Below are 22,412 nucleotides of genomic sequence, written 5' to 3'. Positions count from 1 at the left end.
GGCACCAAGATATAGAGACTGCGGACCCTTTCAGATCTATGAGAGACGGGCACCAAGATATAGAGACTGCGGACCCTTACAGATCTATGAGAGACGGGCACCAAGATATAGAGACTGCGGCACCTTACAGATCTATGAGAGACGGGCACCAAGATATAGAGACTGCGGACCCTTACAGATCTATGAGAGACGGGCACCAAGATATAGAGACTGCGGACCCTTACACAGATCTATGAGAGACGGGCACCAAGATATAGAGACTGCGGACCCTTACAGATCTATGAGAGACAGGCACCAAGATATAGAGACTGCGGCCCCTTACAGACCTATAAGAGACGGGCACCAAGATATAGAGACTGCGGCCCCTTACAGACCTATAAGAGACGGGTGTAAAGATATAGAGACTGCGGCCCCTTACAGACCTATAAGAGACGGGTGTAAAGATATAGAGACTGTGGCCCCTTACAGATATATAAGAGATGGGCACCAAGATATAGAGACTGCGGCCCCTTACAGATCTATAAGAGACGGGCACCAAGATATAGAGACTGCGGCCCCTTAGAGATCTATAAGAGACGGGCACCAAGATATAGAGACTGCGGCCCCTTAGAGATCTATAAGAGACGGGCACCAAGATATAGAGACTGTGGCCCCTTAGAGATCTATAAGAGACGGGCACCAAGATATAGAGACTGCGGACCCTTACAGACCTATAAGAGACGGGCACCAAGATATAGAGACTGCGGCCCCTTACAGATCTATAAGAGACGGGCACCAAGATATAGAGACTGCGGCCCCTTACAGATCTATGAGAGACGGGAGCCAAGATATAGAGACTGCGGCCCCTTACACATGACTGTAAAATACGACCGGTATACTGTTCGCAGACAGTATCTATGGACCAATGCAGTGGATTCCACTCCTGGACCACAAAATGAACAGCCATGTTCTCATACGGAGCGGATTTGCCGTCTTTTCCTATTGGCCCCGAGTTTCATCTACGCAGTATGGATCCGTGTGCAGGAGGCCTTAAAGTGATACACCTCCATTTAGCGAGATGAGGGATGAGTGACAGGAGGCGACAGTCATGTCTGTCAGTCTGGCTGCTCCACCAAACACAGACGTTCTAGTACAGATGGGACTTCCCTAGCAACCACTTTGATGACTAGGGGGCTATTTACGTCACGTTTTGGCTCTACGCCCCGGGGATGTGTTGAGTATTATGACAGATTTGGCTCTATCATGTTACTGTAACGTATGGCAAAAAGATCCGAATACCTCGTTTTACATACATGATGTAAATAGTGCCCAGAATAAGTGACAGAACGGGTAGGTTGCTATGGGCAACAGCGGTAAAAAGAAAACTAAATGGAGGCTGAGCTCTAATAACTTGGTATGGGTAACAAGGTTTATAGCGTACCTGCCAGCACAGCCTCTGCTGAACGTCTCTTTATCCGGAACGTCGGGTATCCATGGTTACGAACCACATGTGAAGGCATTTCCATCACTGGCAGGTGTGCTTTAAAAATAAAAAACTGTTCTCTGGTTGCTATGGGCAACAAAACTGTAAGTGAAGGCCAAGATCTTATTGGTTCCAAGGGAGGAACTGAAGCCGAGTTCTGATGCGGCCATTTTGAAACCCTACTTCTCCCATAGTCCATGACATAGCATCCATTATGAATACCCAGGCTGTTTTTTATAGTGTCCACCATGTTAGCAGCCATGTAAGCCCTGACTATTATAGACACAGTCCACCATATAGCAGCCAATTGACATCCTGACTCTATTATGACAAAGAGTCCATCATAGCAGCCTTTTTTTTTTTTTTAATCATGACTTTGTCCGCGTAAATCGCTGTCGCAGGTAAGCAACGCATGACATCATCACCATTGTTATTATAGGAGCAGCTTTCAGAATCCATTTTAGATATTGAAGCAAGACCACTGGGGGTTGTAGTTCAACAATGTACGTTGCTTACATGCGACTTAAAGCTTGGGTAGGAATGCACCATGAAAGACGCTCCGCAAATCATCTCAAGAAACTCAAGATTATCTATACGAATCCACTTCATATAGCTACGAAATCGCCCCCCAACCCACATGGTCCCGCACCCCCCTCCATTTTATACAATAAATCTGTACTGTAAATCCTGAGCCATGCAGATAACATATTCAGTGCTATTTAAAGTGTACACACACTGGTAGCTGCCATTTTGTGAGCATTCACGTCACATGATGCCATTTTAAAGCAATGACCGCAACAAACGGCACGGCTGTGATACAAGCGAATGGGGCATCTATTCCCACATCATGGCGGAAAGCAGAGACAGAAGTAGCAGTCACTTTCTTGCTGACTTATTTAGGCTGAATATGGCTCCTGCTCACAAAATGGCTGCCCCTTATGGTCTGTAGAGGACAGAATCCCTTAAAGGGGATCTCCACTGGATCCCACCAGCATTGTGAACACATAATACAGTCCCGTTTGCTTCATTTATTAAAGAAAAAGATATATATATATATATATATATATATATATATATATATATATATATATATATATATACACATCATCTAGAATCGTAAGGAAGAACATAGGAGTGCAGGATATTGTGACCATCTCAGCAGCTCGGAAGGATATATATAAATATATATATATACACACTTACACACACACATACACAATGCAACTCAAAATGGTGGACAAGAAATCAAATAGCAGAAAAATCTTTCCTGAAATTAGATATATGAAAATAAACCACTGGACCGACACCATCGCGAGGGGTGACCCTGCCGCCATACCAGTCCTCTAACTTCAAAAACAAGCAGAAACATGGACATAAGGGACTGAGGGCGACCTACTACAAGTCCCAGCCTGCCCTACATGTGCCCCCATTAGCTTGGGGGCCGTCCCAGAATGCACTGGGGCAGAGCCTAGACCTGAATATGCAGGATATGCAGAAGTCGCACAGAAATTTGGCACTCACTTTTTAAAAAATATTTTTTATTACAGAACTATGGGGGCCAGGAAGGTGACTATTCTTATTTAACCTCTTCATCACCGATCAGCCCCTCCCCCCCATTTTCTGGTCATCCCCAGCATCGGATACAATGTATCAAATCTATAACATCTTAAAGAGACAGCTCCTCCAAAAATATTCAAAAGAGAAAGGGGAGGGTTATAGCACATGCATACAGGAAGTAAACCGTAAAAAAAACTATATAACAAAGTGGCCTGCTGGCGCAGAGAACGGGTGAGACCAGAGCAGGAATACAATTGTCTTTCTCTTAAAAAAAAATACAAATGATAATTCTCTCTCCTTTAAGTTCCTTTTTTTTTTTAACAAAACAATAATCAAGGAACACGCGATATTGCACGGCTAAAAAGAATTCCATTCGTCAAAGAATGTCACATGTCAAAACGATATTTGCATGCAAAGGTGCACAGTTTGTCACATATATATGTATCTATATATGTTCATTTTTTGCAAGATTAAATCATGTAAACAGTATTTAGAGCGGAGCAGTTGGGACGGCGACCCTCCCCGCGCTCCGCCAGGAAATCACACATACAATGTTACTAACAGCAGGTTCACGTTGATTTTTTGTTTTGGGTCAGGATTAAAATCCTGGGGCGCCCGGGAGGCGTTCTGGCGGTTCGGAGCTGCGGCTGATGAGCGTCACCATTCACAATGGGGAGAAAAATGCCTGTGATGATGGGAAGATTTTCCAGGGATATTAACCCTCGTGTAAATGGAATGACCAGCCGACGCATAACAGGGGCCCCGTGCAGGAGGAGATGGACGACAGTTTTAGGCCTTATTCCCACGTTTTGTGCAAACACCATGTATACGGATAATCAGAACTCCCGGCATCATGTATCATTATGATGTCGGGAGCACCGAAACAGATTAAATCTTTGTGGTACTGTACCGACACAGCCGCACGGCCATCATAATGATAGGTGATGCCAGGCGCTGGGACAATCCGATGCACACCACCCCTATATTTGGTGTGTGCTCGGAAGGCAAGGCCTTACTCCGGGCTGCTTCTTGCCGCTGTCTTTACCCTACTGCTTTTACTCCTTCTAACAGTAAAAAAGATGGAGGCCTATAGTTGTCATGACTACCGCACCCCCTAATTTCAGAGGTTTTGGGTATTGGTTAGGGGCCGGGGTGTATTACACTTCTACCTGTCTCTACAGGGATGTAATCCTGTGGCCCCTCACCCTAATACTGCCCCCTAGCTACAATTTTTATGAATCACTAACGTTAGTCGTCCAAATGTTGGAAAACCAGTGGGTTTTTTTTTTGTAGAATGTGTCGGTCTTGAGGACATGCTGAAACTTCTCGGTCGGTCTTCATTGTTGGGGGTCCATTCTGTGGTGGACATTAGATGACTACACTGTCTAACCCCCTTGTGTTGTGAGATCAAAAACCTACTGGACCCATCAAGGTGTCAGCAGAAAACCAGACCCTCCCAAGATAAAAACGTCCCTTTTGACCAACTGGGTCTTAATATGTGCGCCTTGATCATTGGTCTGGAGTGCAGAAGAATTCGGACCTGTGATCCCAGTGACTTGTGATGAGGCATTGGTACTCGCTGTATGAACCGATGGCCTGTCCACAAAGGAGTACCATTATAGAAGGTGTAATATCCGCTGTGTTATCGGCCCGTCCACATAGGAGTACCAATGTCCGCTATGTTATCGGCCCGTCCACATAGGAGTACCATTATAGAAGGTGTAATATCCGCTGTGTTATCGGCCCGTCCACATAGGAGTACCAATGTCCGCTATGTTATCGGCCCTTCCACATAGGAGTACCATTATAGAAGGTGTAATATCCGCTGTGTTATTGGCCCGTCCACATAGGAGTACCAATGTCCGCTATGTTATCGGCCCGTCCACATAGGAGTACCATTATAGAAGGTGTAATATCCGCTGTGTTATCGGCCCGTCCACATAGGAGTACCTTGATAGGAAGAGTAATATCCGTTGTGTTATTGGCCCGCCCACATAGGAGTACCATTATAGAAGGTGTAATATCCGCTGTGTTATTGGCCCGCCCACATAGGAGTACCTTGATAGGAAGAGTAATATCCGTTGTGTTATTGGCCCGCCCACATAGGAGTACCATTATAGAAGGTGTAATATCCGCTGTGTTATTGGCCCGCCCACATAGGAGTACCTTGATAGGAAGAGTAATATCCGTTGTGTTATTGGCCCGCCCACATAGGAGTACCATTATAGAAGGTGTAATATCCGCTGTGTTATTGGCCCGCCCACATAGGAGTACCTTGATAGGAAGAGTAATATCCGCTGTGTTATTGGCCCGCCCACATTTAAGTACCTTGATAGGAGGAGTAATATCCGCTGTGTTATTGGCCCGCCCACATTTAAGTACCTTGATAGGAGGAGTAATTTCCGCTCCACAATCTCTGGGATCTACACTAATTTGGCACTGTGAAAAAAATAAATAAAAATTCACAAAGTGAAGGATCCAGCATAGGAAGGTCCTGAAGGTGATGGAGACTTCATCCGAGAGTGGAAATAATAGTGATCTGCCCCCAATGATGATGAGGGTGACGCTCAGCTGTTGCCAGGTGTTTAGTGTCCTGGTCTACGTCCCCTTCATCTCTTATCGTTCTCCCAGGACCCCTCCCCCCCTCAGATAAGTTCTTTGATGGTCCAGGATGAGCAGTAATGTTGTTGATGGCAGCCGCAGATCCGCTTTATGGGGTTGATAGGTTGGGCGGTAAGATCCTTGAAGGGTGCAGACGTGGAGGTTTACACAGCAGGTGGAGCTTTCTCGGACATTGTGAGAACGGCTTCAATCCGCTCGTCTTCTATCACCACTGTGGAGACAAGGACACGTTTAGAGCAATGGCGCAACTCAAGGAAAGACAGAAAGACGGATATAGTATGCCGTCCGCTAGGGCCAGGATACACAAAAATATTTACTAGAAACCACAATATACATAGTTATTGATAATCATTGGCTGCTGATGACACCATTTACAACCAAGAGAGGCTGATGACATCATATACAACCGTAAGAGGCTGATGACATCATATACAACCAAGAGAGGGTGATGACATCATACACAGACAAGAGAGGCTGATGACATCATATACAACCATAAGAGGCTGATGACATCATATACAACCATGAGATGCTGCTGATGACATCATACTTAATCATTACATGTCAATGACATTACATAATGCTGGGAGCTTCATATATGAATCGGGAACAGATAAAATCCTCTATAGGCTGAAATCTTATGTAACAGTGTTCTCACTAAATATAGGAGCAGGCAGTGATATTATGGGGTACACATCGCTGTATATAGGAGCAGTGATATTATGGGGTACACATCACTGTATATGGGGGCAGGCAGTAATATTATGGGGTACACATCGCTGTATATAGGGGCAGGCAGTAATATTATGGGGTACACATCGCTGTATATAGGAGCAGTGATATTATGGGGTACACATCACTATATATAGGGGCAGTAATATTATGGGGTACACATCACTGTATATAGGGGCAGGCAGTGATATTATGGGGTACACATCACTGTATATAGGGGCAGGCAGTAATATTATGGGGTACACATCACTGTATATAGGAGCAGTGATATTATGGGGTACACATCACTATATATATGGGCAGTAATATTATGGGGTACACATCACTGTATATAGGGGCAGGCAGTGATATTATGGGGTATACATCACTGTATATAGGGATAGGCAGTAATATTATGGGGTACACATCACTGTATATAGGGGCAGTAATATTATGGGGTACACATCGCTGTATATAGGGGCAGGCAGTAATATTATGGGGTACACATCGCTGTATATAGGGGCAGGCAGTAATATTATGGGGTACACATCGCTGTATATAGGAGCAGTGATATTATGGGGTACACATCACTATATATAGGGGCAGTAATATTATGGGGTACACATCACTGTATATAGGGATAGGCAGTGATATTATGGGGTATACATCACTGTATATAGGGATAGGCAGTAATATTATGGGGTACACATCACTGTATATAGGGGCAGGCAGTGATATTATGGGGTACACATCGCTGTATATAGGGGCAGTAATATTATGGGGTACACATCACTGTATATAGGGGCAGTAATATTATGGGGTACACATCTCTGTATATAGGGGCAGGTAGTGATATTATGGGGTACACATCGCTGTATATAGGAGCAGTGATATTATGGGGTACACATCACTATATGGGGGCAGGCAGTAATATTATGGGGTACACATCGCTGTATATAGGAGCAGTGATATTATGGGGTACACATCGCTGTATATAGGGGCAGTAATATTATGGGGTACACATCACTATATATGGGGGCAGGCAGTAATATTATGGGGTACACATCGCTGTATATAGAGGCAGGCAGTAATATTATGGGGTACACATCGCTGTATATAGGGGCAGGTAGTGATATTATGGGGTACACATCGCTGTATATAGGAGCAGTGATATTATGGGGTACACATCACTATATGGGGGCAGGCAGTAATATTATGGGGTACACATCGCTGTATATAGGAGCAGTGATATTATGGGGTACACATCGCTGTATATAGGGGCAGTAATATTATGGGGTACACATCACTGTATATAGGGGCAGTAATATTATGGGGTATACATCGCTGTATATAGGGGCAGGCAGTGATATTATGGGGTACACATCACTGTATATAGGGGCAGTAATATTATGGGGTACACATCACTGTATATAGGGGCAGGCAGTGATATTATGGGGTACACATCACTGTATATAGGAGCAGTGATATTATGGGGTACACATCACTGTATATAGGGATAGGCAGTAATATTATGGGGTACACCGCTGTATATAGGGGCAGGCAGTGATATTATTGGGTATACATCACTGTATATAGGGGCAGGCAGTAATATTATGGGGTACACATCACTGTATATAGGGGCAGGCAGTAATATTATGGGGTACACATCACTGTATATAGGGGCAGGCAGTGATATTATTGGGTATACATCACTGTATATAGGGGCAGGCAGTAATATTATGGGGTACACATCACTGTATATAGGGGCAGGCAGTGATATTATGGGGTACACCGCTGTATATAGGGATAGGCAGTAATATTATGGGGTACACATCACTGTATATAGGAGCAGGCAGTAATATTATGGGGTACACATCACTGTATATAGGGGCAGTAATATTATGGGGTACACCGCTCTATATAAGGGCAGTATTTTTATGGGGTACACATCACTGTATATAGGGGCAGGCAGTAATATTATGGGGTACACATCACTGTAAATAGGGGCAGGCAGTAATATTATGGGGTACACATCACTGTATATAGGGGAAGTAATATTATGGGGTACACATCACTGTATATAAGGATAGGCAGTAATATTATGGGGTACACATCACTGTATATAGGGATAGGCAGTAATATTATGGGGTACACATCACTGTATATAGGGATAGGCAGTAATATTATGGGGTACACATCACTGTATATAGGGATAGGCAGTAATATTATGGGGTACACATCGCTGTATATAGGGGCAGGCAGTGATGATATGGGGTACACATCGCTGTATATAGGGGCAGTAATATTATGGGGTACACATCGCGGTATATAGGAGCAGGCAGTAATATTATGGGGTACACATCACTGTATATAGGGGCAGGCAGTAATATTATGGGGTACACCGCTCTATATAGGGGCAGGCAGTAATATTATGGGGTACACATCACTGTATATAGGAGCAGGCAGTAATATTACATGTGGTGTATGCAGGCAGGATTCAGGGGTACATAGGGCATAAATCTTGGGGGTACATGTGGTGCATATATGTGGTGCAGACAATGTTAGGGTACCCACCTCTCTTGCTACGGCCAATCTGCCCCAGTTTGGGGGGTCTCTTGCCCCCCGCTTGGCCGGAGCTTCCGTAGAAGTTGCCGGTGTCCTGCAGGCGGCAGGTGAGGGGGATCTGTCCGGCCATGTCGCCTCCTCCATCCGCATAGTGCCCCCGCTGCTCGGCCTCGCTGAAGGGCAGCACCTCGGACATGGTGAGACTGGACACCGATCACTGCCCACTCCGGAGGACGCTGATCACTCACCGGGAGACCCCGATCACATCCTCCAGCTGGGGGTGCGGAGGGACCTGGGGGGACAGCAGCCACATGAGGAGGGGGGCTCCTGATATATGGGGGGGGGCAGCGGCCACATGAGAAGGGGGGCTCCTGATATATGGGGGGGGCTCCTGATATATGGGGGGCAGCAAGCACATGAGAAGGGGGGCTCCTGATATATGGGGGGGGGGGCAGCAGCCACATGAGGAGGGGGGCTCCTGATATATGGGGGGCTGCAGGCACATGAGAAGGGGGGTTCCTGATATATTGGGGGGGCAGCAGTTACATGAGGAGGGGGCTCCTGATATATTGGGGGGGGCAGCAGCCACATGAGGAGGGGGCTCCTGATATATTGGGGGGGGGGGCAGCAGTTACATGAGGAGGGGGGCTCCTGATATATTGAGGGGGGGCAGCAGCCACATGAGGAGGGGGCTCCTGATATATTGGGGGGGCAGCAGTTACATGAGGGGGGCTCCTGATATATTGGGGGGGCAGCCACATGAGGAGGGGGGCTCCTTATATATTGGGGGACAGCAGCCACATGAGGGGGGCTCCTGATATATTGGGGGGGGGCAGCAGTTACATGAGGAGGGGGGCTCCTGATATATTGAGGGGGGGCAGCAGCCACATGAGGAGGGGGCTTCTGATATATTGGGGGGGGCGCAGTTACATGAGGAGGGGGGCTCCTGATATATTGGGGGGGCAGCCACATGAGGAGGGGGGCTCCTTATATATTGGGGGACAGCAGCCACATGAGGAGGGGGCGTCTGATATATTGGGGGGGGGCGCAGTTACATGAGGAGGGGGGCTCCTGATATATTGGGGGGGCAGCCACATGAGGAGGGGGGCTCCTTATATATTGGGGGACAGCAGCCACATGAGGAGGGGGCTTCTGATATATTGGGGGGGGGGGCGCAGTTACATGAGTAGGGGGGCTCCTGATATATTGGGGGGGCAGCCACATGAGGAGGGGGGCTCCTTATATATTGGGGGACAGCAGCCACATGAGGAGGGGGCTTCTGATATATTGGGGGGGGGGCTCCTGATATATTGGGGGGGGGGTCAGCCACATGAGGAGGGGGGCTCCTTATATATTGGGGGGCAGCAGTTACATGAGGAGGAGGGCTCCTGATATATTGGGGGACAGCAGCCACATGAGGAGGGGGGCTCCTGATACATTGTGGGGGGGGGGGGCAACAGCCACATGAGGAGGGGGCTCCTGATACATTGTGGGGGGGGGGGCAGCAGCCACATGAGGAGGGGGCTCCTGATATATTGGGGGGAGGGGGTAGCAGCCACATGAGGAAGGGGCTCCTGATATATTGGGGTGGGGGGCAGCAGCCACATGAGGAGGGGGCTCCTGATATATTGGGGTGGGGGGCAGCAGTTACATGAGGAGGGGGACTCCTGATATATTGGGGGGAGGGGGTAGCAGCCACATGAGGAGGGGGCTCCTGATATATTGGGGTGGGGGGCAGCAGCCACATGAGGAGGGAGCTCCTGATATATTGGGGTGGGGGGCAGCAGCCACATGAGGAGGGGGCTCCTGATATATTGGGGTGGGGGGCAGCAGTTACATGAGGAGGGGGACTCCTGATATATTGGGGGGGGGGGGCAGAAGCCACATGAGGAGGGGGGGTCCTGATATATGGTGCAGGAGGAGCAGTATGGTGCAGAGTGACAGGTCTGTGGGAGGTGGTTGTGTTGCACACAGGAGCTGGGGCAGGAGATTGTGTTGCATGAAGGAGCTAAAGCAGGAGAAGGTTGTGATGTCGGAGCTGGGGCAGGAGGAGGTGTTGTGTTGCATGCAGGAGAAGGTTGTGTTGCATGCAGAAGCTGGAGCAGGAGAAGGAGGTCATGTTGCATGCAGAAGCTGGGGCAGGAGAAGGAGGTTGTGTTGCATGCAGGAGCTGGGGAAGGTGGAGAAGGTTGTGTTGCATGCAGGAGCTGGGGCAGGAGGAGGTGGTTGTGTTGCACACAGGAGCTGGGGCAGGAGGTTGTGTTGCATGCAGGAGCTGGGGCAGAAGAAGGAGGTTGTGTTGCATAGAGAAGCTGGGGCAGGAGGTTGTGTTGCATGCAGAAGCTGGAGGAGGTGGTTGTGTTGCATGCAGGAGCTGGGGGAGGTGGTTGTGTTGCATGCAGGAGCTGGGGCAGGAGGTTGTGTTGCATGCAGGAGCTGGGGCAGGAGGTTGTGTTGCATGCAGAAGCTGGAGGAGGTGGTTGTGTTGCATGCAGGAGCTGGGGCAGGAGGTTGTGTTACATGCAGGAGCTGGGGCAGGAGGTTGTGTTGCATGCAGGAGCTGGGGCAGGAGGTTGTGTTGCATGCAGGAGCTGGGGCAGAAGAAGGAGGTTGTGTTGCATAGAGAAGCTGGGGCAGGAGGTTGTGTTGCATGCAGAAGCTGGAGGAGGTGGTTGTGTTGCATGCAGGAGCTGGGGGAGGTGGTTGTGTTGCATGCAGGAGCTGGGGCAGGAGGTTTTGTTGCATGCAGGAGCTGGGGCAGGAGGTTGTGTTGCATGCAGAAGCTAGAGGTGGTTGTGTTGCATGCAGGAGCTGGGGCAGGAGGTTGTGTTACATGCAGGAGCTGGGGCAGGAGGTTGTGTTGCATGCAGGAGCTGGGGCAGGAGGTTGTGTTGTATGCAGGAGTTGGGGCAGGAGGTGGTTGTGTTGCATGCAGGATGATGTTGTGTTGCATGCAGGAGGGGTTTGTGTTGCATGCATGAGCCAGGCAGGAGGTTGTGTTACATGCAAGAGCTGGGCAGGAGGAGGGGTTTGTGTTGCATGCAGGAGCTGGGGCAGGAGGAGGTGGTTGTGTTGCACACAGGAGCTGGGGCAGGAGGTTGTGTTGCATGCAGGAGCTGGGGCAGGAGGTTGTGTTGCATGAAGGGACAGGAGGAGGAGATTGTGATGTATGCTGGGGCAGGAGGAGGGGTTTGTGTTGCATGCAGGAGCTGGGGGAGCAGGTTGTTTTGCATGCAGCAGCTAGGGCAGGAGGAGGTTGCGTTGCACACAGGAGCTGGGGCAGGAGGAGGAGGTTGTGTCGCATGATGGAGCTGGGCAGGAGGTTGTGTTGCATACAGGAGCTGGGGCAAGAGGTTGTGTTGCATGCAGGAGCTGGGGCAGGAGGAGGAGGTTGTGTTGCATGCAGGAGTTGGGGGAGGAGGTGGTTGTGTTGCATGCAGGAGTTGGGGCAGGATGTTGTGTTGCATGCTGGGGCAGGAGGAAGAGGAGGTTGTGTTGCATGCAGGAGCTGGTGCAGGAGGAGGTGGTTGTGTTGCATGCAGGAGCTGGCGCAGGAGGTTGTGTTGCATGTAGAATCTGGGGCAGGAGGAGGAGGCTGTGTTGACATGCAGGAGCTGGGACAGGAGGTTGTGTTGCATGCAAGAGCTGGGGCAGGAGGAGGTGGTTGTGTTGCATTTAGGAGCTGGGGCAGGAGGTGGTTGTGTTGTATGCAGGAGCTGGGGCAGGAGGAGGTGGTTGTGTTGCATACAGGAGCTGGGGCAGGAGGAGGTGGTTGTGTTGCATGCTGTGGAAGAGGTTGTGTTGCATGCAGGAGCTGGGGCAGGAGGAGGTGGTTGTGTTGCATGCTAGGGCAGGAGGTTGTGTTGCATGCCGGAGCTGGGGCAGGAGGAAGAGGAGGTTGTGTTGCATGCAGGAGCTGGGGCAGGAGGAGGTGGTTGTGTTGCATGCAGGAGCTGGGGCAGGAGGAGGTCGTGTTGCATGCATGAGCTGGGGCAGGTGGTTGTATTGCATGCTGGGCAGGAGGTTGTGTTGCATGCAGGAGCTGGGGCCGGAGGAGGTGGTTGTGCTGCATGCAGGAGCTGGGGCAGGTGGTTTTGTTGCATGCAGGAGCTGGGGCAGGAGGAGGTGGTTGTGCTGCATGCAGGAGCTGGGGCAGGAGGAGGTGGTTGTGCTGCATGCAGGAGCTGGGGCAGGAGGAGGTGGTTGTGTTGCATGCAGGAGCTGGGGCAGGAGGAGGTGGTTGTGTTGCATGCAGGGGCAGGAGGATGTTTGTTGCATGCAGCAGCTGGGGCAGGAGGTTGTGTTGCATGCAGGAGCTGGGGCATGAGGAGGTGGTTGTGCTGCATGCAGAAGCTGGGGCAGGAGGAGGTTGTGTTGCATGCAGGGGCAGGTTGTGCTGCATGCAGGAGCTGGGGCAGGAGGAGGTTGTGTTGCATGCAGAAGCTGGGGCAGGAGGAGGTGGTTGTGTTGCATGCAGGAGCTGGGGCAGGAGGAGGTTGTGTTGCATGCAGAAGCTGGGGCAGGAGGAGGTGGTTGTGTTGCATGCAGGAGCTGGGGCAGGATGGAGGTTGTGTTGCATGCAGGAGCTGGGGCAGGAGGTGGTTGTGTTGCATGCAGGAGATTGGGCAGGAGGAGGTTGTGTTGCATGCAGGGGCAGGTTGTGCTGCATGCAGGAGCTGGGGCAGGAGGAGGTTGTGTTGCATGCAGGAGCTGGGGCAGGAGGAGGTGGTTGTGTTGCATGCAGGAGGTGGTTGTGTTGCATGCAGGAGCTGGGGCAGGAGGAGGTTGTGCTGCATGCAGGAGCTGGGGCAGGAGGAGGAGGCTGTGTTGCATGCAGGTGGAGCAGGTTGAGGTGAAGCACGGATAACAGCTGGGTGACAGGTCCAGGAGGCTGCTGGGGGTGATCTATTACCTGGTGGTGACCGGCTAGAGGAGCGGGGTCTCAGGCTGCAGGTGGAGCAGGATCGGGTGCTGCATGCAGGAGATGTGACCCGGGGGGCAGGAGCTGCTGTCTGCTGGAGGGATCGGGGCTGCAGGTGGAGCAGGAGATGCAGCGGATGATTGACAGCTCGGTGACAGGTGCCGGGGGGGGGGGGGGAGATATCGGGGGACAAGGAAACAGAACCTACCGGAGGAGAGAGAGAGAGGAGACAGAGCCTGCTGCTGCTGCTGGGAGCGGAGACAGGAGGGGAGGAGTGACCGAGAGCTGAGAGAGAGAGAGGGGGAGAGGGAGGAAGAGAGAGGAGAGAGAGAGAGGGAGAATAGGGAGAGAGAGAGAGGGAGAGGAGGGAGGGAGGGAGAGAGAGGAGAGAGAGGTTGTGTTGCATGCAGGAGCTGGGGCAGGAGGTGGTTGTGTTGCATGCAGGAGCTGGGGCAGGAGGAGGTTGTGTTGCATACAGGAGCTGGGGCAGGAGGAGGTTGTGTTGCATACAGGAGCTGGGGCAGGAGGAGGTTGTGTTGCATGCAGGAGATGGGGCAGGAGGAGGTGGTTGTGTTGTGTTAAGGTTAAATTTATATGTTGACCTCTCTCTATGGAGAGAAGCCAAAAACCCAGGTAAAGGATGGTTTTTAAATTATATCTAGAGTTGGAATCCTGCAGTATTACCAGCTCGTTACTTATACGTCATGGACACAGATAAGACAATGTATCATGATTATAAGCCTGGAGAAAATGGCCCAAGTTTTATTATGGTCATCACATTTTATAGACAGATAAAATATAGGGTGGTAACAAATGCTAATAAGACATAGATGAGGCGGTGCTAGTGATTTAGATATTCAGTCATGCGCAATGGCATCTATATTAGTATTCATTATTATTATTCAAAAAGGTTAAAACAATACATTCTCTGCAATGATACTTTCACATTATTCCCACTGTAACAGACAGGCAGCTTTCCTCTGAGAACGGCCTTGAACGCTGATAAACATGTCTCTGAGGGAAATAGTTCTTGAGACAAAACATTCTTTCTAGTGTCCATATCAGAAGTTTTCCAAGGTAAGAAATGGTCCAACTATAAGTTAACCCTATCAGGGACTCTCTAATGTGCTGGAGCTTCTGAGCAAGAGGCCTATATATATGTGTAGTCATATAGGTACGGTGCAGGTAGGTAAAATCGTATGGCTGGCCTTATCATTCCCCCATTTGACATCCGTGGAGCATGGATATGGTTCATCACTGGTGGTTGGGTCGTAGCCGGAGGTTTTAAGGACTCTACCCTCAGCCGCAGGTTGATCAAGGGACCACAGGTGAAAACATCCTCCAAGTACTAGTACAGCATCCAACCTCCAGAAATGTCCAGGCGGCACAGATTCAAGAGAACCGATAAGAGAAAGAAAGCATAGTAACGTTAGTCTCTTATATGAGGGTGAAGCTTCTTCCTGTTTGTCGAGGTTTTATACGAGAGAAAATACACATGAACACTTTTACTGAAAAACAGATCAGTATTATGCATAAGACCACTTGGAAGAGACCCTGAAGGACTCCCATTAGTTTATGGGCATCACCATAGGATAGACAAAAATAGTACCATACGTTTTATTGAAAGTTATAGATGGCGGAACAAACTTACAGCAGATGTGGTAGTAAGATCTGCAATAACCGAAAGAAAATACTAAACAATGGGCGAGTCTGTACAGTATACATCAATATACAGCTTAGTTACAACAAAACAAATAAAAGCTTATTATCAATACCCAAACTAATATATGTATATGACAAATACCTCTCTGGATTTTATCAAAATAACCAAACCTTATTGTCTCATCACTCCTGTCCCTAAGATTTGTCCCTAATCTTGACTACAGATGTAGCCCCCTTCTCTAGGTCCCTTTACCGTAGGACTGCTTTAAAGGTAAGACAATCCTCCGTCCCGAACCTAACTAGTCTCCTGTCACTCCTACGTCTCCCTGTGACACTGAGTGATCAGACAATAAGTTCTTCACTGTATATAACAGACGTGACTCTATCACAAGGACTCTACCACTTCGGTATCATGTGGGTATTGGAAAGTCACAAAAACTAACTTTAAAAAGTTTCTGAAAATAAAAAGTTTAGATGTGAGAAAATCTTATCTCATGGCAAAAGCAAAATGAAAAGTTGATTGATACATAAACCAAAAACAGCATAACAGGTAAATGCAATAAAATCTCCACAATGTGACCTACTATGTAACCACTAGATTCACTTATAATAACCAATTAGTGAATTCACAATCTTTAGTAAGGGATTCTCAAAATTTCCACTTCTTTTTAGTCTTTTTACTTCATTTTGTACCTAGAAAACGTCTTTATGATTAGATCCCACAGGACTAATGACTGGTCGCATGGTCACATCTCTTCCTGTACATAATCATATAGTATAATACATACACCAATAATATGAAGTAACTGGGCGCTTAATACCGATATAATATTTGGATCCTACTGAATTGTCTCTTGTCTGACTGAGATCATCATATATTACACATAAAATAACCACCATAGAAATAACAGCAAAGTGTAAACGATACATCACCTAAGGTTTCAAAGCCTTTTTATGAGAATAATATATCATATGATCCTTTTTGTAATAGTAGCATTGGTATGGATCCTTTATCCTTAAACCCATCTTTTGACTGACAGGCCTCTTTACAGACACTTGGACTCTTGGCCTCAGTTATATATAGGCCACTCGTATAACCTCAGACATTGGCTTTGTTGTCTCCCATAGTTTTGGCTTGACCTGTAAAGAAGACACCAGTACAGACAAGGACATACCTATATGGACCACCTGTGGCAGGTGGATGACGTCCACTTACATTCCCTGAAACAGGCAGGAAGATGACAGACTATGCAGACAGGCACTTTACGGTGTTACTTACAGTAGGTTATGACAGGTGTAGATAATACAGCCCTACACAACCCTCTTTGCTATATTTGTTGTCCCCTGGGCCGCCCAATGTGAGGATACTACACCACATTACACATGGCTTCCTTCTGCTGGTTTTGTCAGATAACTTACAGTGGGATACAAGGCAGGCGGCAAACACAGTTAGTTACTTACTTACTGTCTGACTGCCATCTTTACCCTGTACCTCTTCTCCATCCGCTGGTCTCACAGCTTGTTGCTGATTGTCTCTGGAAAAGACTTAAAAACAAACAGATCCACATCTCCCCCTCCACCTGTACACTATGTACGATTACCTCAGGAAGAGACTGGAAACATCTCCCCATTCCCTTGTACGCTTTGTACACTGTTACCTTGGGAAGAGCACAGAAACCACCGCATCACCAGCTTCATCCATCATCCATCACCCTTTAGGCATCAGGGTTTGTCAGCGTGAACGTTGTGTCAGCCGCTCTATGGCAGCTTTTCTTCTTCTTTGAACAGTTTTTTTTTTTTCTACAAGTGTTTTTGGTAAGCCCAGGGACCAAACAAATCTCTAATTTGCCAATTAACCCATAATGGTGGGCTTCATATAGACATCTGCACAGTTACCTTCAACCATCCTACATGTCTCAGTGATTGTCCTCACCTCCACCTTATAGCAGGAGCGGTTTCTGCAGTGGAACGTCACACTGCATGGCGGTCACCATATATCCTTGCGTCTTGTGTCATCCATCTTTGAAAAGTCTGGGATAATCTACAATGAAAACTTTTAAACTTTCATTAATATTTGGGCTTTCAATTACATTTTCATCTTTCACAATTTAAAATATCAAACACAATAAGTAACAAAAACATCCTTATTCAAAAATAAAAAATTTGTACGGTGTTTAAAAAAATTTAAAACATCAAAATTGGCTACTCCATCAAAATGGGCTGCTCCCATTTCCATTCACCTCTATCCCCTCCCCCATTTGAATCTACATCAATAGGCAACAGAGATGCTGGATTCAATGCACTTAGCACAAGATATATATATATTGGGGGGGCATAAGGAGTGCAGACTGGAGCCATGGACATGGGTTTGGTTTTTACTAGGGATAAAAGTACATATATATTCATGAGCTAAGTCTGCTATAATCATCACAAAACTGTTACTCCTAAAAATAAAAACATTAAAAAAATTAAATGAATTCGCTGAAATGAATATTCCTTCCATACGCTGCTCTTATCAGTAAACAGAACGCTCTGTACCTCACTTCTAACCTTGAGCAGTGAGCAGTAAAATCATAGATACAAGAGTTAAAATTTCTTGGAAGTTTTTTTTTTTTTTTTTTTTTTTTTTTTTTTTTCTAACATCCTTGAAGTTACAGAAGATATCAGCGCTGTGCTCTTATGCACCAGACTGTAACCTTGGACAGTGGCACACATACTTATAACTTAGTAGGAAAAAAAAAAACAATTTGCATAGAACTTATTAGGATAGTTGTGTACACATATATACACATATATATATATATATAAACACTTGTTAAATAAAGTTACATAGAAATATATATATTACAGTAGTAAGTTACTACTCCTTAGAAATATATATATTTTACTGTAGTAAACTACTTCTTCTTTGAAATATCATACATTGGGGACACACACTTAAAGAAAATCTGCTTACAATATATATTGGGATACATATATATACCTACAACATACTTTTTAAATACAAATGTGTAAGTTACAGTAATAAGTTACTACAGGCTCCTTATACCATTGGGTTCTTAATAAGTGCACAAAATTCTGCGTTTGATCTTTACCAATTATCACTTTTCTCTTGACATTCCTAATAAAACGTACTTTTTCTCTCTGACTCCTACTGACACTTCCGTATAACAATCTTATACACTAGCAGGTCTACTAGACCTGATTCCTTCAAACAGTCTCTATGCTTTTCCTTTCAACAAACCTTTGTCTAACTTTCTTCACCATCTGGTAATAACATTCATTATTAAATGTGCAAAACAGTTGTTAGACTCTATCGGAAAGTCCTGTGCCCGCCCCCTCAGTGACACTAAGCAGTATGGGCGGAGGACAGAAATGCCAGGAGTTAAAATGGCCACCGGACTAGATAACCGGATGTAGGGGTGTTGGCTTAGGGCATGGTTTTGAGACGTCACAATTATAATACAGACGTGGATGATATGTGGGAGTGGTTGGCTTTCCGTCGCCATCTTTGAGGGCTGATTACAGAAAAGTGGCGTAGCTAAATAAGCAAATGTTCCACGGTCGGGACAACAGAAAATGATCAACATTTTGTAACACGTAACATACTTCTAAAGGGGAACACCAGCTTAGTAAGACTGGCTGAAATACAGTATAATGTAGGAGCGTACATTACATTACACTAACAGCTCTGATTCTTTTTCTCTAACTCTGCTTGCATGTGATCTGCAGCCCTCAGAGCTGGTTGATGGCCTTGTACAAAACATAACAAATAACACACATTATGTACTTTGTATGCTGCTTCACTACGCAGCATTAATTAACCTCTTCAGCTCTCTCAGTACTGTATCTAGCAATGAGCTGGACTGTTCTCCTTGTCTGAGTACGTGGCTTTGTACTTAGACACTTACATGGCACTGTACACTATTTGAGGTTAGGCTGCCCACCTCCACAAAGGCATTGGTCTTACTATCAGGTCAGGGGCACTTTAAATCAAAGTAACTACTTCAACAGCCGACCAGGGGGAAGATTCCTGCAGAACAAAGGGTCTATACGCCACCATTGGACGTAGGTTGGCTTTTCGCAGGATCTGGGGTTTGTATACAGATATAAATTGGGTACAATGATGTAACATAATGATGTGGCTTAGGTCTGCCACACACACTACAATATTCTGTCTTATCTAGATATTGTTGGTCACCGGCACATGTCCACCCAGCTGGACCTGTGCTTCCCACCCATTATCCTGAATGTTTTCCTTCTGTCTGACCCTCTGGCTCTCATCTATCTACTCCACACCCTCCCCTCTTAGAACTCTAATCCTTGATTCCCCCTTAGGGATAGTACTTCGATTAACCCCTAAGATTCCTGGAAATTCCAAGGACCCATTTGCCCTGCATGTTACATGTAGGTCTGGTTACCTACCCACAAGGCAAAAATAAGTGTGCACAGGAGTGTAAGGGGTTTCCCAGGTGTTGGTCAGAGAGCCAGAGGTTGGTGGGGCTAAGGCATGCATCTGCCTTCATATCAAACCTCCTAAAGATCTGTTCTAGATCTTGCACTGCATCTTCTCATGCCCATCGCTAACTATATCTTCCTTAGCTTCACATCAGCTTCACATAAACTTCTTGTGGAGACTGGGGATCCCTTTTTTTAGAGAATAACTGTCTCATCCTTGCTCAGCTAATCCCTAGGTAGCGTATTGGGGAACGAAACCTAAACCTTAGGTTTTAACAAGCACAGCCGCTATAGGCCCAGCCGTCACAGTGACACACTATGGCGACGCACTACAGCAACCTTGCTATAGGCCCAGCCGTCACAGTGACACACTATGGCGACGCACTACAGCAACCTACTGTCCCTCGTTGCTAATTCCTCCTAGGGGGCAAGGGGGTAAGTCACAGATCTTCTGACCTGCTCTCTACCACAGTACAAGCACAAATAATGGGATCAATACAAGTATTGTTCCCGCTGCTCGAGACAGATATCACTTATCAGGAACCCGTTCACTCCTCTGAGAACGGCCTTGAACGCTGATAAACATGTCTCTGAGGGAAATAGTTCTTGAGACAAAACATTCTTTCTAGTGTCCATATCAGAAGTTTTCCAAGGTAAGAAATGGTCCAACTATAAGTTAACCCTATCAGGGACTCTCTAATGTGCTGGAGCTTCTGAGCAAGAGGCCTATATATATGTGTAGTCATATAGGTACGGTGCAGGTAGGTAAAATCGTATGGCTGGCCTTATCATTTGCATGCAGGAGCTGGGGCAGGAGGAGGTTGTGTTGCATGCAGGAGCTGGGGCAGGAGGTTGTGTTGCATGCAGGAGCTGGGGCAGGAGGAAGAGGAGGTTGTGTTGCATACAGGAGCTGGGACAGGAGGTTGTGTTGCATGCAGGAGCTGGGGCAGGAGGAGGTTGTGCTGCATGCAGGAGCTGGGGCAGGAGGAGGTTGTGCTGCATGCAGGAGCTGGGGCAGGAGGAGGTTGTGCTGCATGCAGGAGCTGGGGCAGGAGGTGGTTGTGTTGCATGCAGGAGCTGGGGCAGGAGGAAGAGGAGGTTGTGCTGCATGCAGGAGCTGGGACAGGAGGAGGTTGTGCTGCATGCAGGAGCTGGGGCAGGAGGTGGTTGTGTTGCATGCAGGAGCTGGGGCAGGAGGAAGAGGAGGTTGTGTTGCATGCAGGAACTGGGGCAGGAGGTTGTGTTGCATGCAGGAGCTGGGGCAGGAGGAAGAGGAGGTTGTGTTGCATGCAGGAGCTGGGGCAGGAGGAGGTCGTGTTGCATGCATGAGCTGGGGGCAGGTGGTTGTGTTGCATGCAGGAGGTAATTGTGTTGCGGGCAGGAGGTTGTGTTGCATGCAGGAGCTGGGGCAGGAGGTTGTGTTGCATGCAGGAGCTGGGGCAGGAGGAGGTGGTTGTGTTGCATGCAGGGGCAGGAGGAGGTGGTTGTGTTGCATGCAGGAGCTGGGGCAGGAGGTTGTGTTGCATGCAGGAGCTGGGGCAGGAGGAGGTGGTTGTGTTGCATGCAGGAGCTGGGGCAGGAGGAGGTTGTGTTGCATGCAGGAGCTGGGGCAGGAGGAGGTGGTTGTGTTGCATACAGGAGGAGGTTGTGTTGCATGCAGGAGCTGGGGCAGGAGGTTGTGCTGCATGCAGGAGCTGGGGCAGGGGGAGGTTGTGTTGCATGCAGGAGCTGGGGCAGGAAGTTGTGTTGCATGCAGGAGCTGGGGCATGAGGTTGTGTTGCATGCAGGAGCTGGGGCAGGAGGAAGAGGAGGTTGTGTTGCATGCAGGAGCTGGGGCAGGAGGAGGTCGTGATGCATGCATGAGCTAGGGCAGGTGGTTGTGTTGCATGCAGGAGGAGGTTGTGTTGCATGCAGGAGCTGGGGCAGGAGGTTGTGTTGCATGCAGGAGCTGGGGCAGGAGGAGGTGGTTGGCCCTAATGCAGGAGCTGGGGCAGGAGGTTGTGCTGCATGCAGGAGCTGGGGCAGGAGGAGGTTGTGTTGCATGCAGGAGCTGGGGCAGTAGGTGGTTGGGTTGCATGCAGGAGATGGGGCAGGAGGAGGTTGTGTTGCATGCAGGAGATGGGGCAGGAGGAAGAAGAGGTTGTGTTGCATGCAGGAGATGGGGCAGGAAGTTGTGTTGCATGCAGGAGCTGGGGCAGGAGGTTGTGTTGCATGCAGGAGCTGGGGCAGGAGGTTGTGTTGCATGCAGGAGCTGGGGCAGGAGGTTGTGTTGCATGCAGGAGCTGGGGCAGGAGGAGGTGGTTGTGCTGCATGCAGGAGATGGGGCAGGAGGAGAGGGAGAGGGAGGGAGAGGGAGGAAGAGAGAGGAGGGAGAGAGAGGAGAGAGGGGGGGAGAGAAAGAGAGAGTGAGGGAGAGAGAGGAGGGGGGAGGGAGAGAGAGGAGAGGAGTGAGGG

General features: G+C 48.1%; 1 protein-coding gene across 2 annotated transcripts; it reads right to left on the bottom strand.

Annotated features, from left to right (window-relative positions):
- Positions 1 to 4,612: 4,612 nt before the first annotated feature.
- Positions 4,613 to 14,114, bottom strand: CAMK2N1 (calcium/calmodulin dependent protein kinase II inhibitor 1). 2 transcript variants are annotated; one of them, XM_069948089.1, is made up of 3 exons: positions 14,047 to 14,114; positions 8,927 to 9,209; positions 4,613 to 5,852 (listed from the first exon to the last, which is right to left on the bottom strand). In XM_069948089.1, the coding sequence occupies exons 2-3, from the start codon at positions 9,111 to 9,113 to the stop codon at positions 5,785 to 5,787; spliced, it is 255 nt and encodes an 84-aa protein (XP_069804190.1). In that variant the 5' UTR covers positions 9,114 to 9,209; positions 14,047 to 14,114; the 3' UTR covers positions 4,613 to 5,784. The 2 variants fall into 2 exon arrangements, with proteins under 2 accessions (XP_069804190.1, XP_069804191.1); XM_069948090.1 differs by lacking the exon at positions 14,047 to 14,114 and adding an exon at positions 13,830 to 13,965.
- Positions 14,115 to 22,412: the final 8,298 nt, after the last annotated feature.

This window comes from Dendropsophus ebraccatus, chromosome 12 (assembly GCF_027789765.1).
Source record: "Dendropsophus ebraccatus isolate aDenEbr1 chromosome 12, aDenEbr1.pat, whole genome shotgun sequence".
In the NCBI taxonomy this organism is placed as follows: Eukaryota; Metazoa; Chordata; class Amphibia; order Anura; family Hylidae; genus Dendropsophus; species Dendropsophus ebraccatus.
This window is presented reverse-complemented; position numbering and strand designations above follow the sequence as displayed.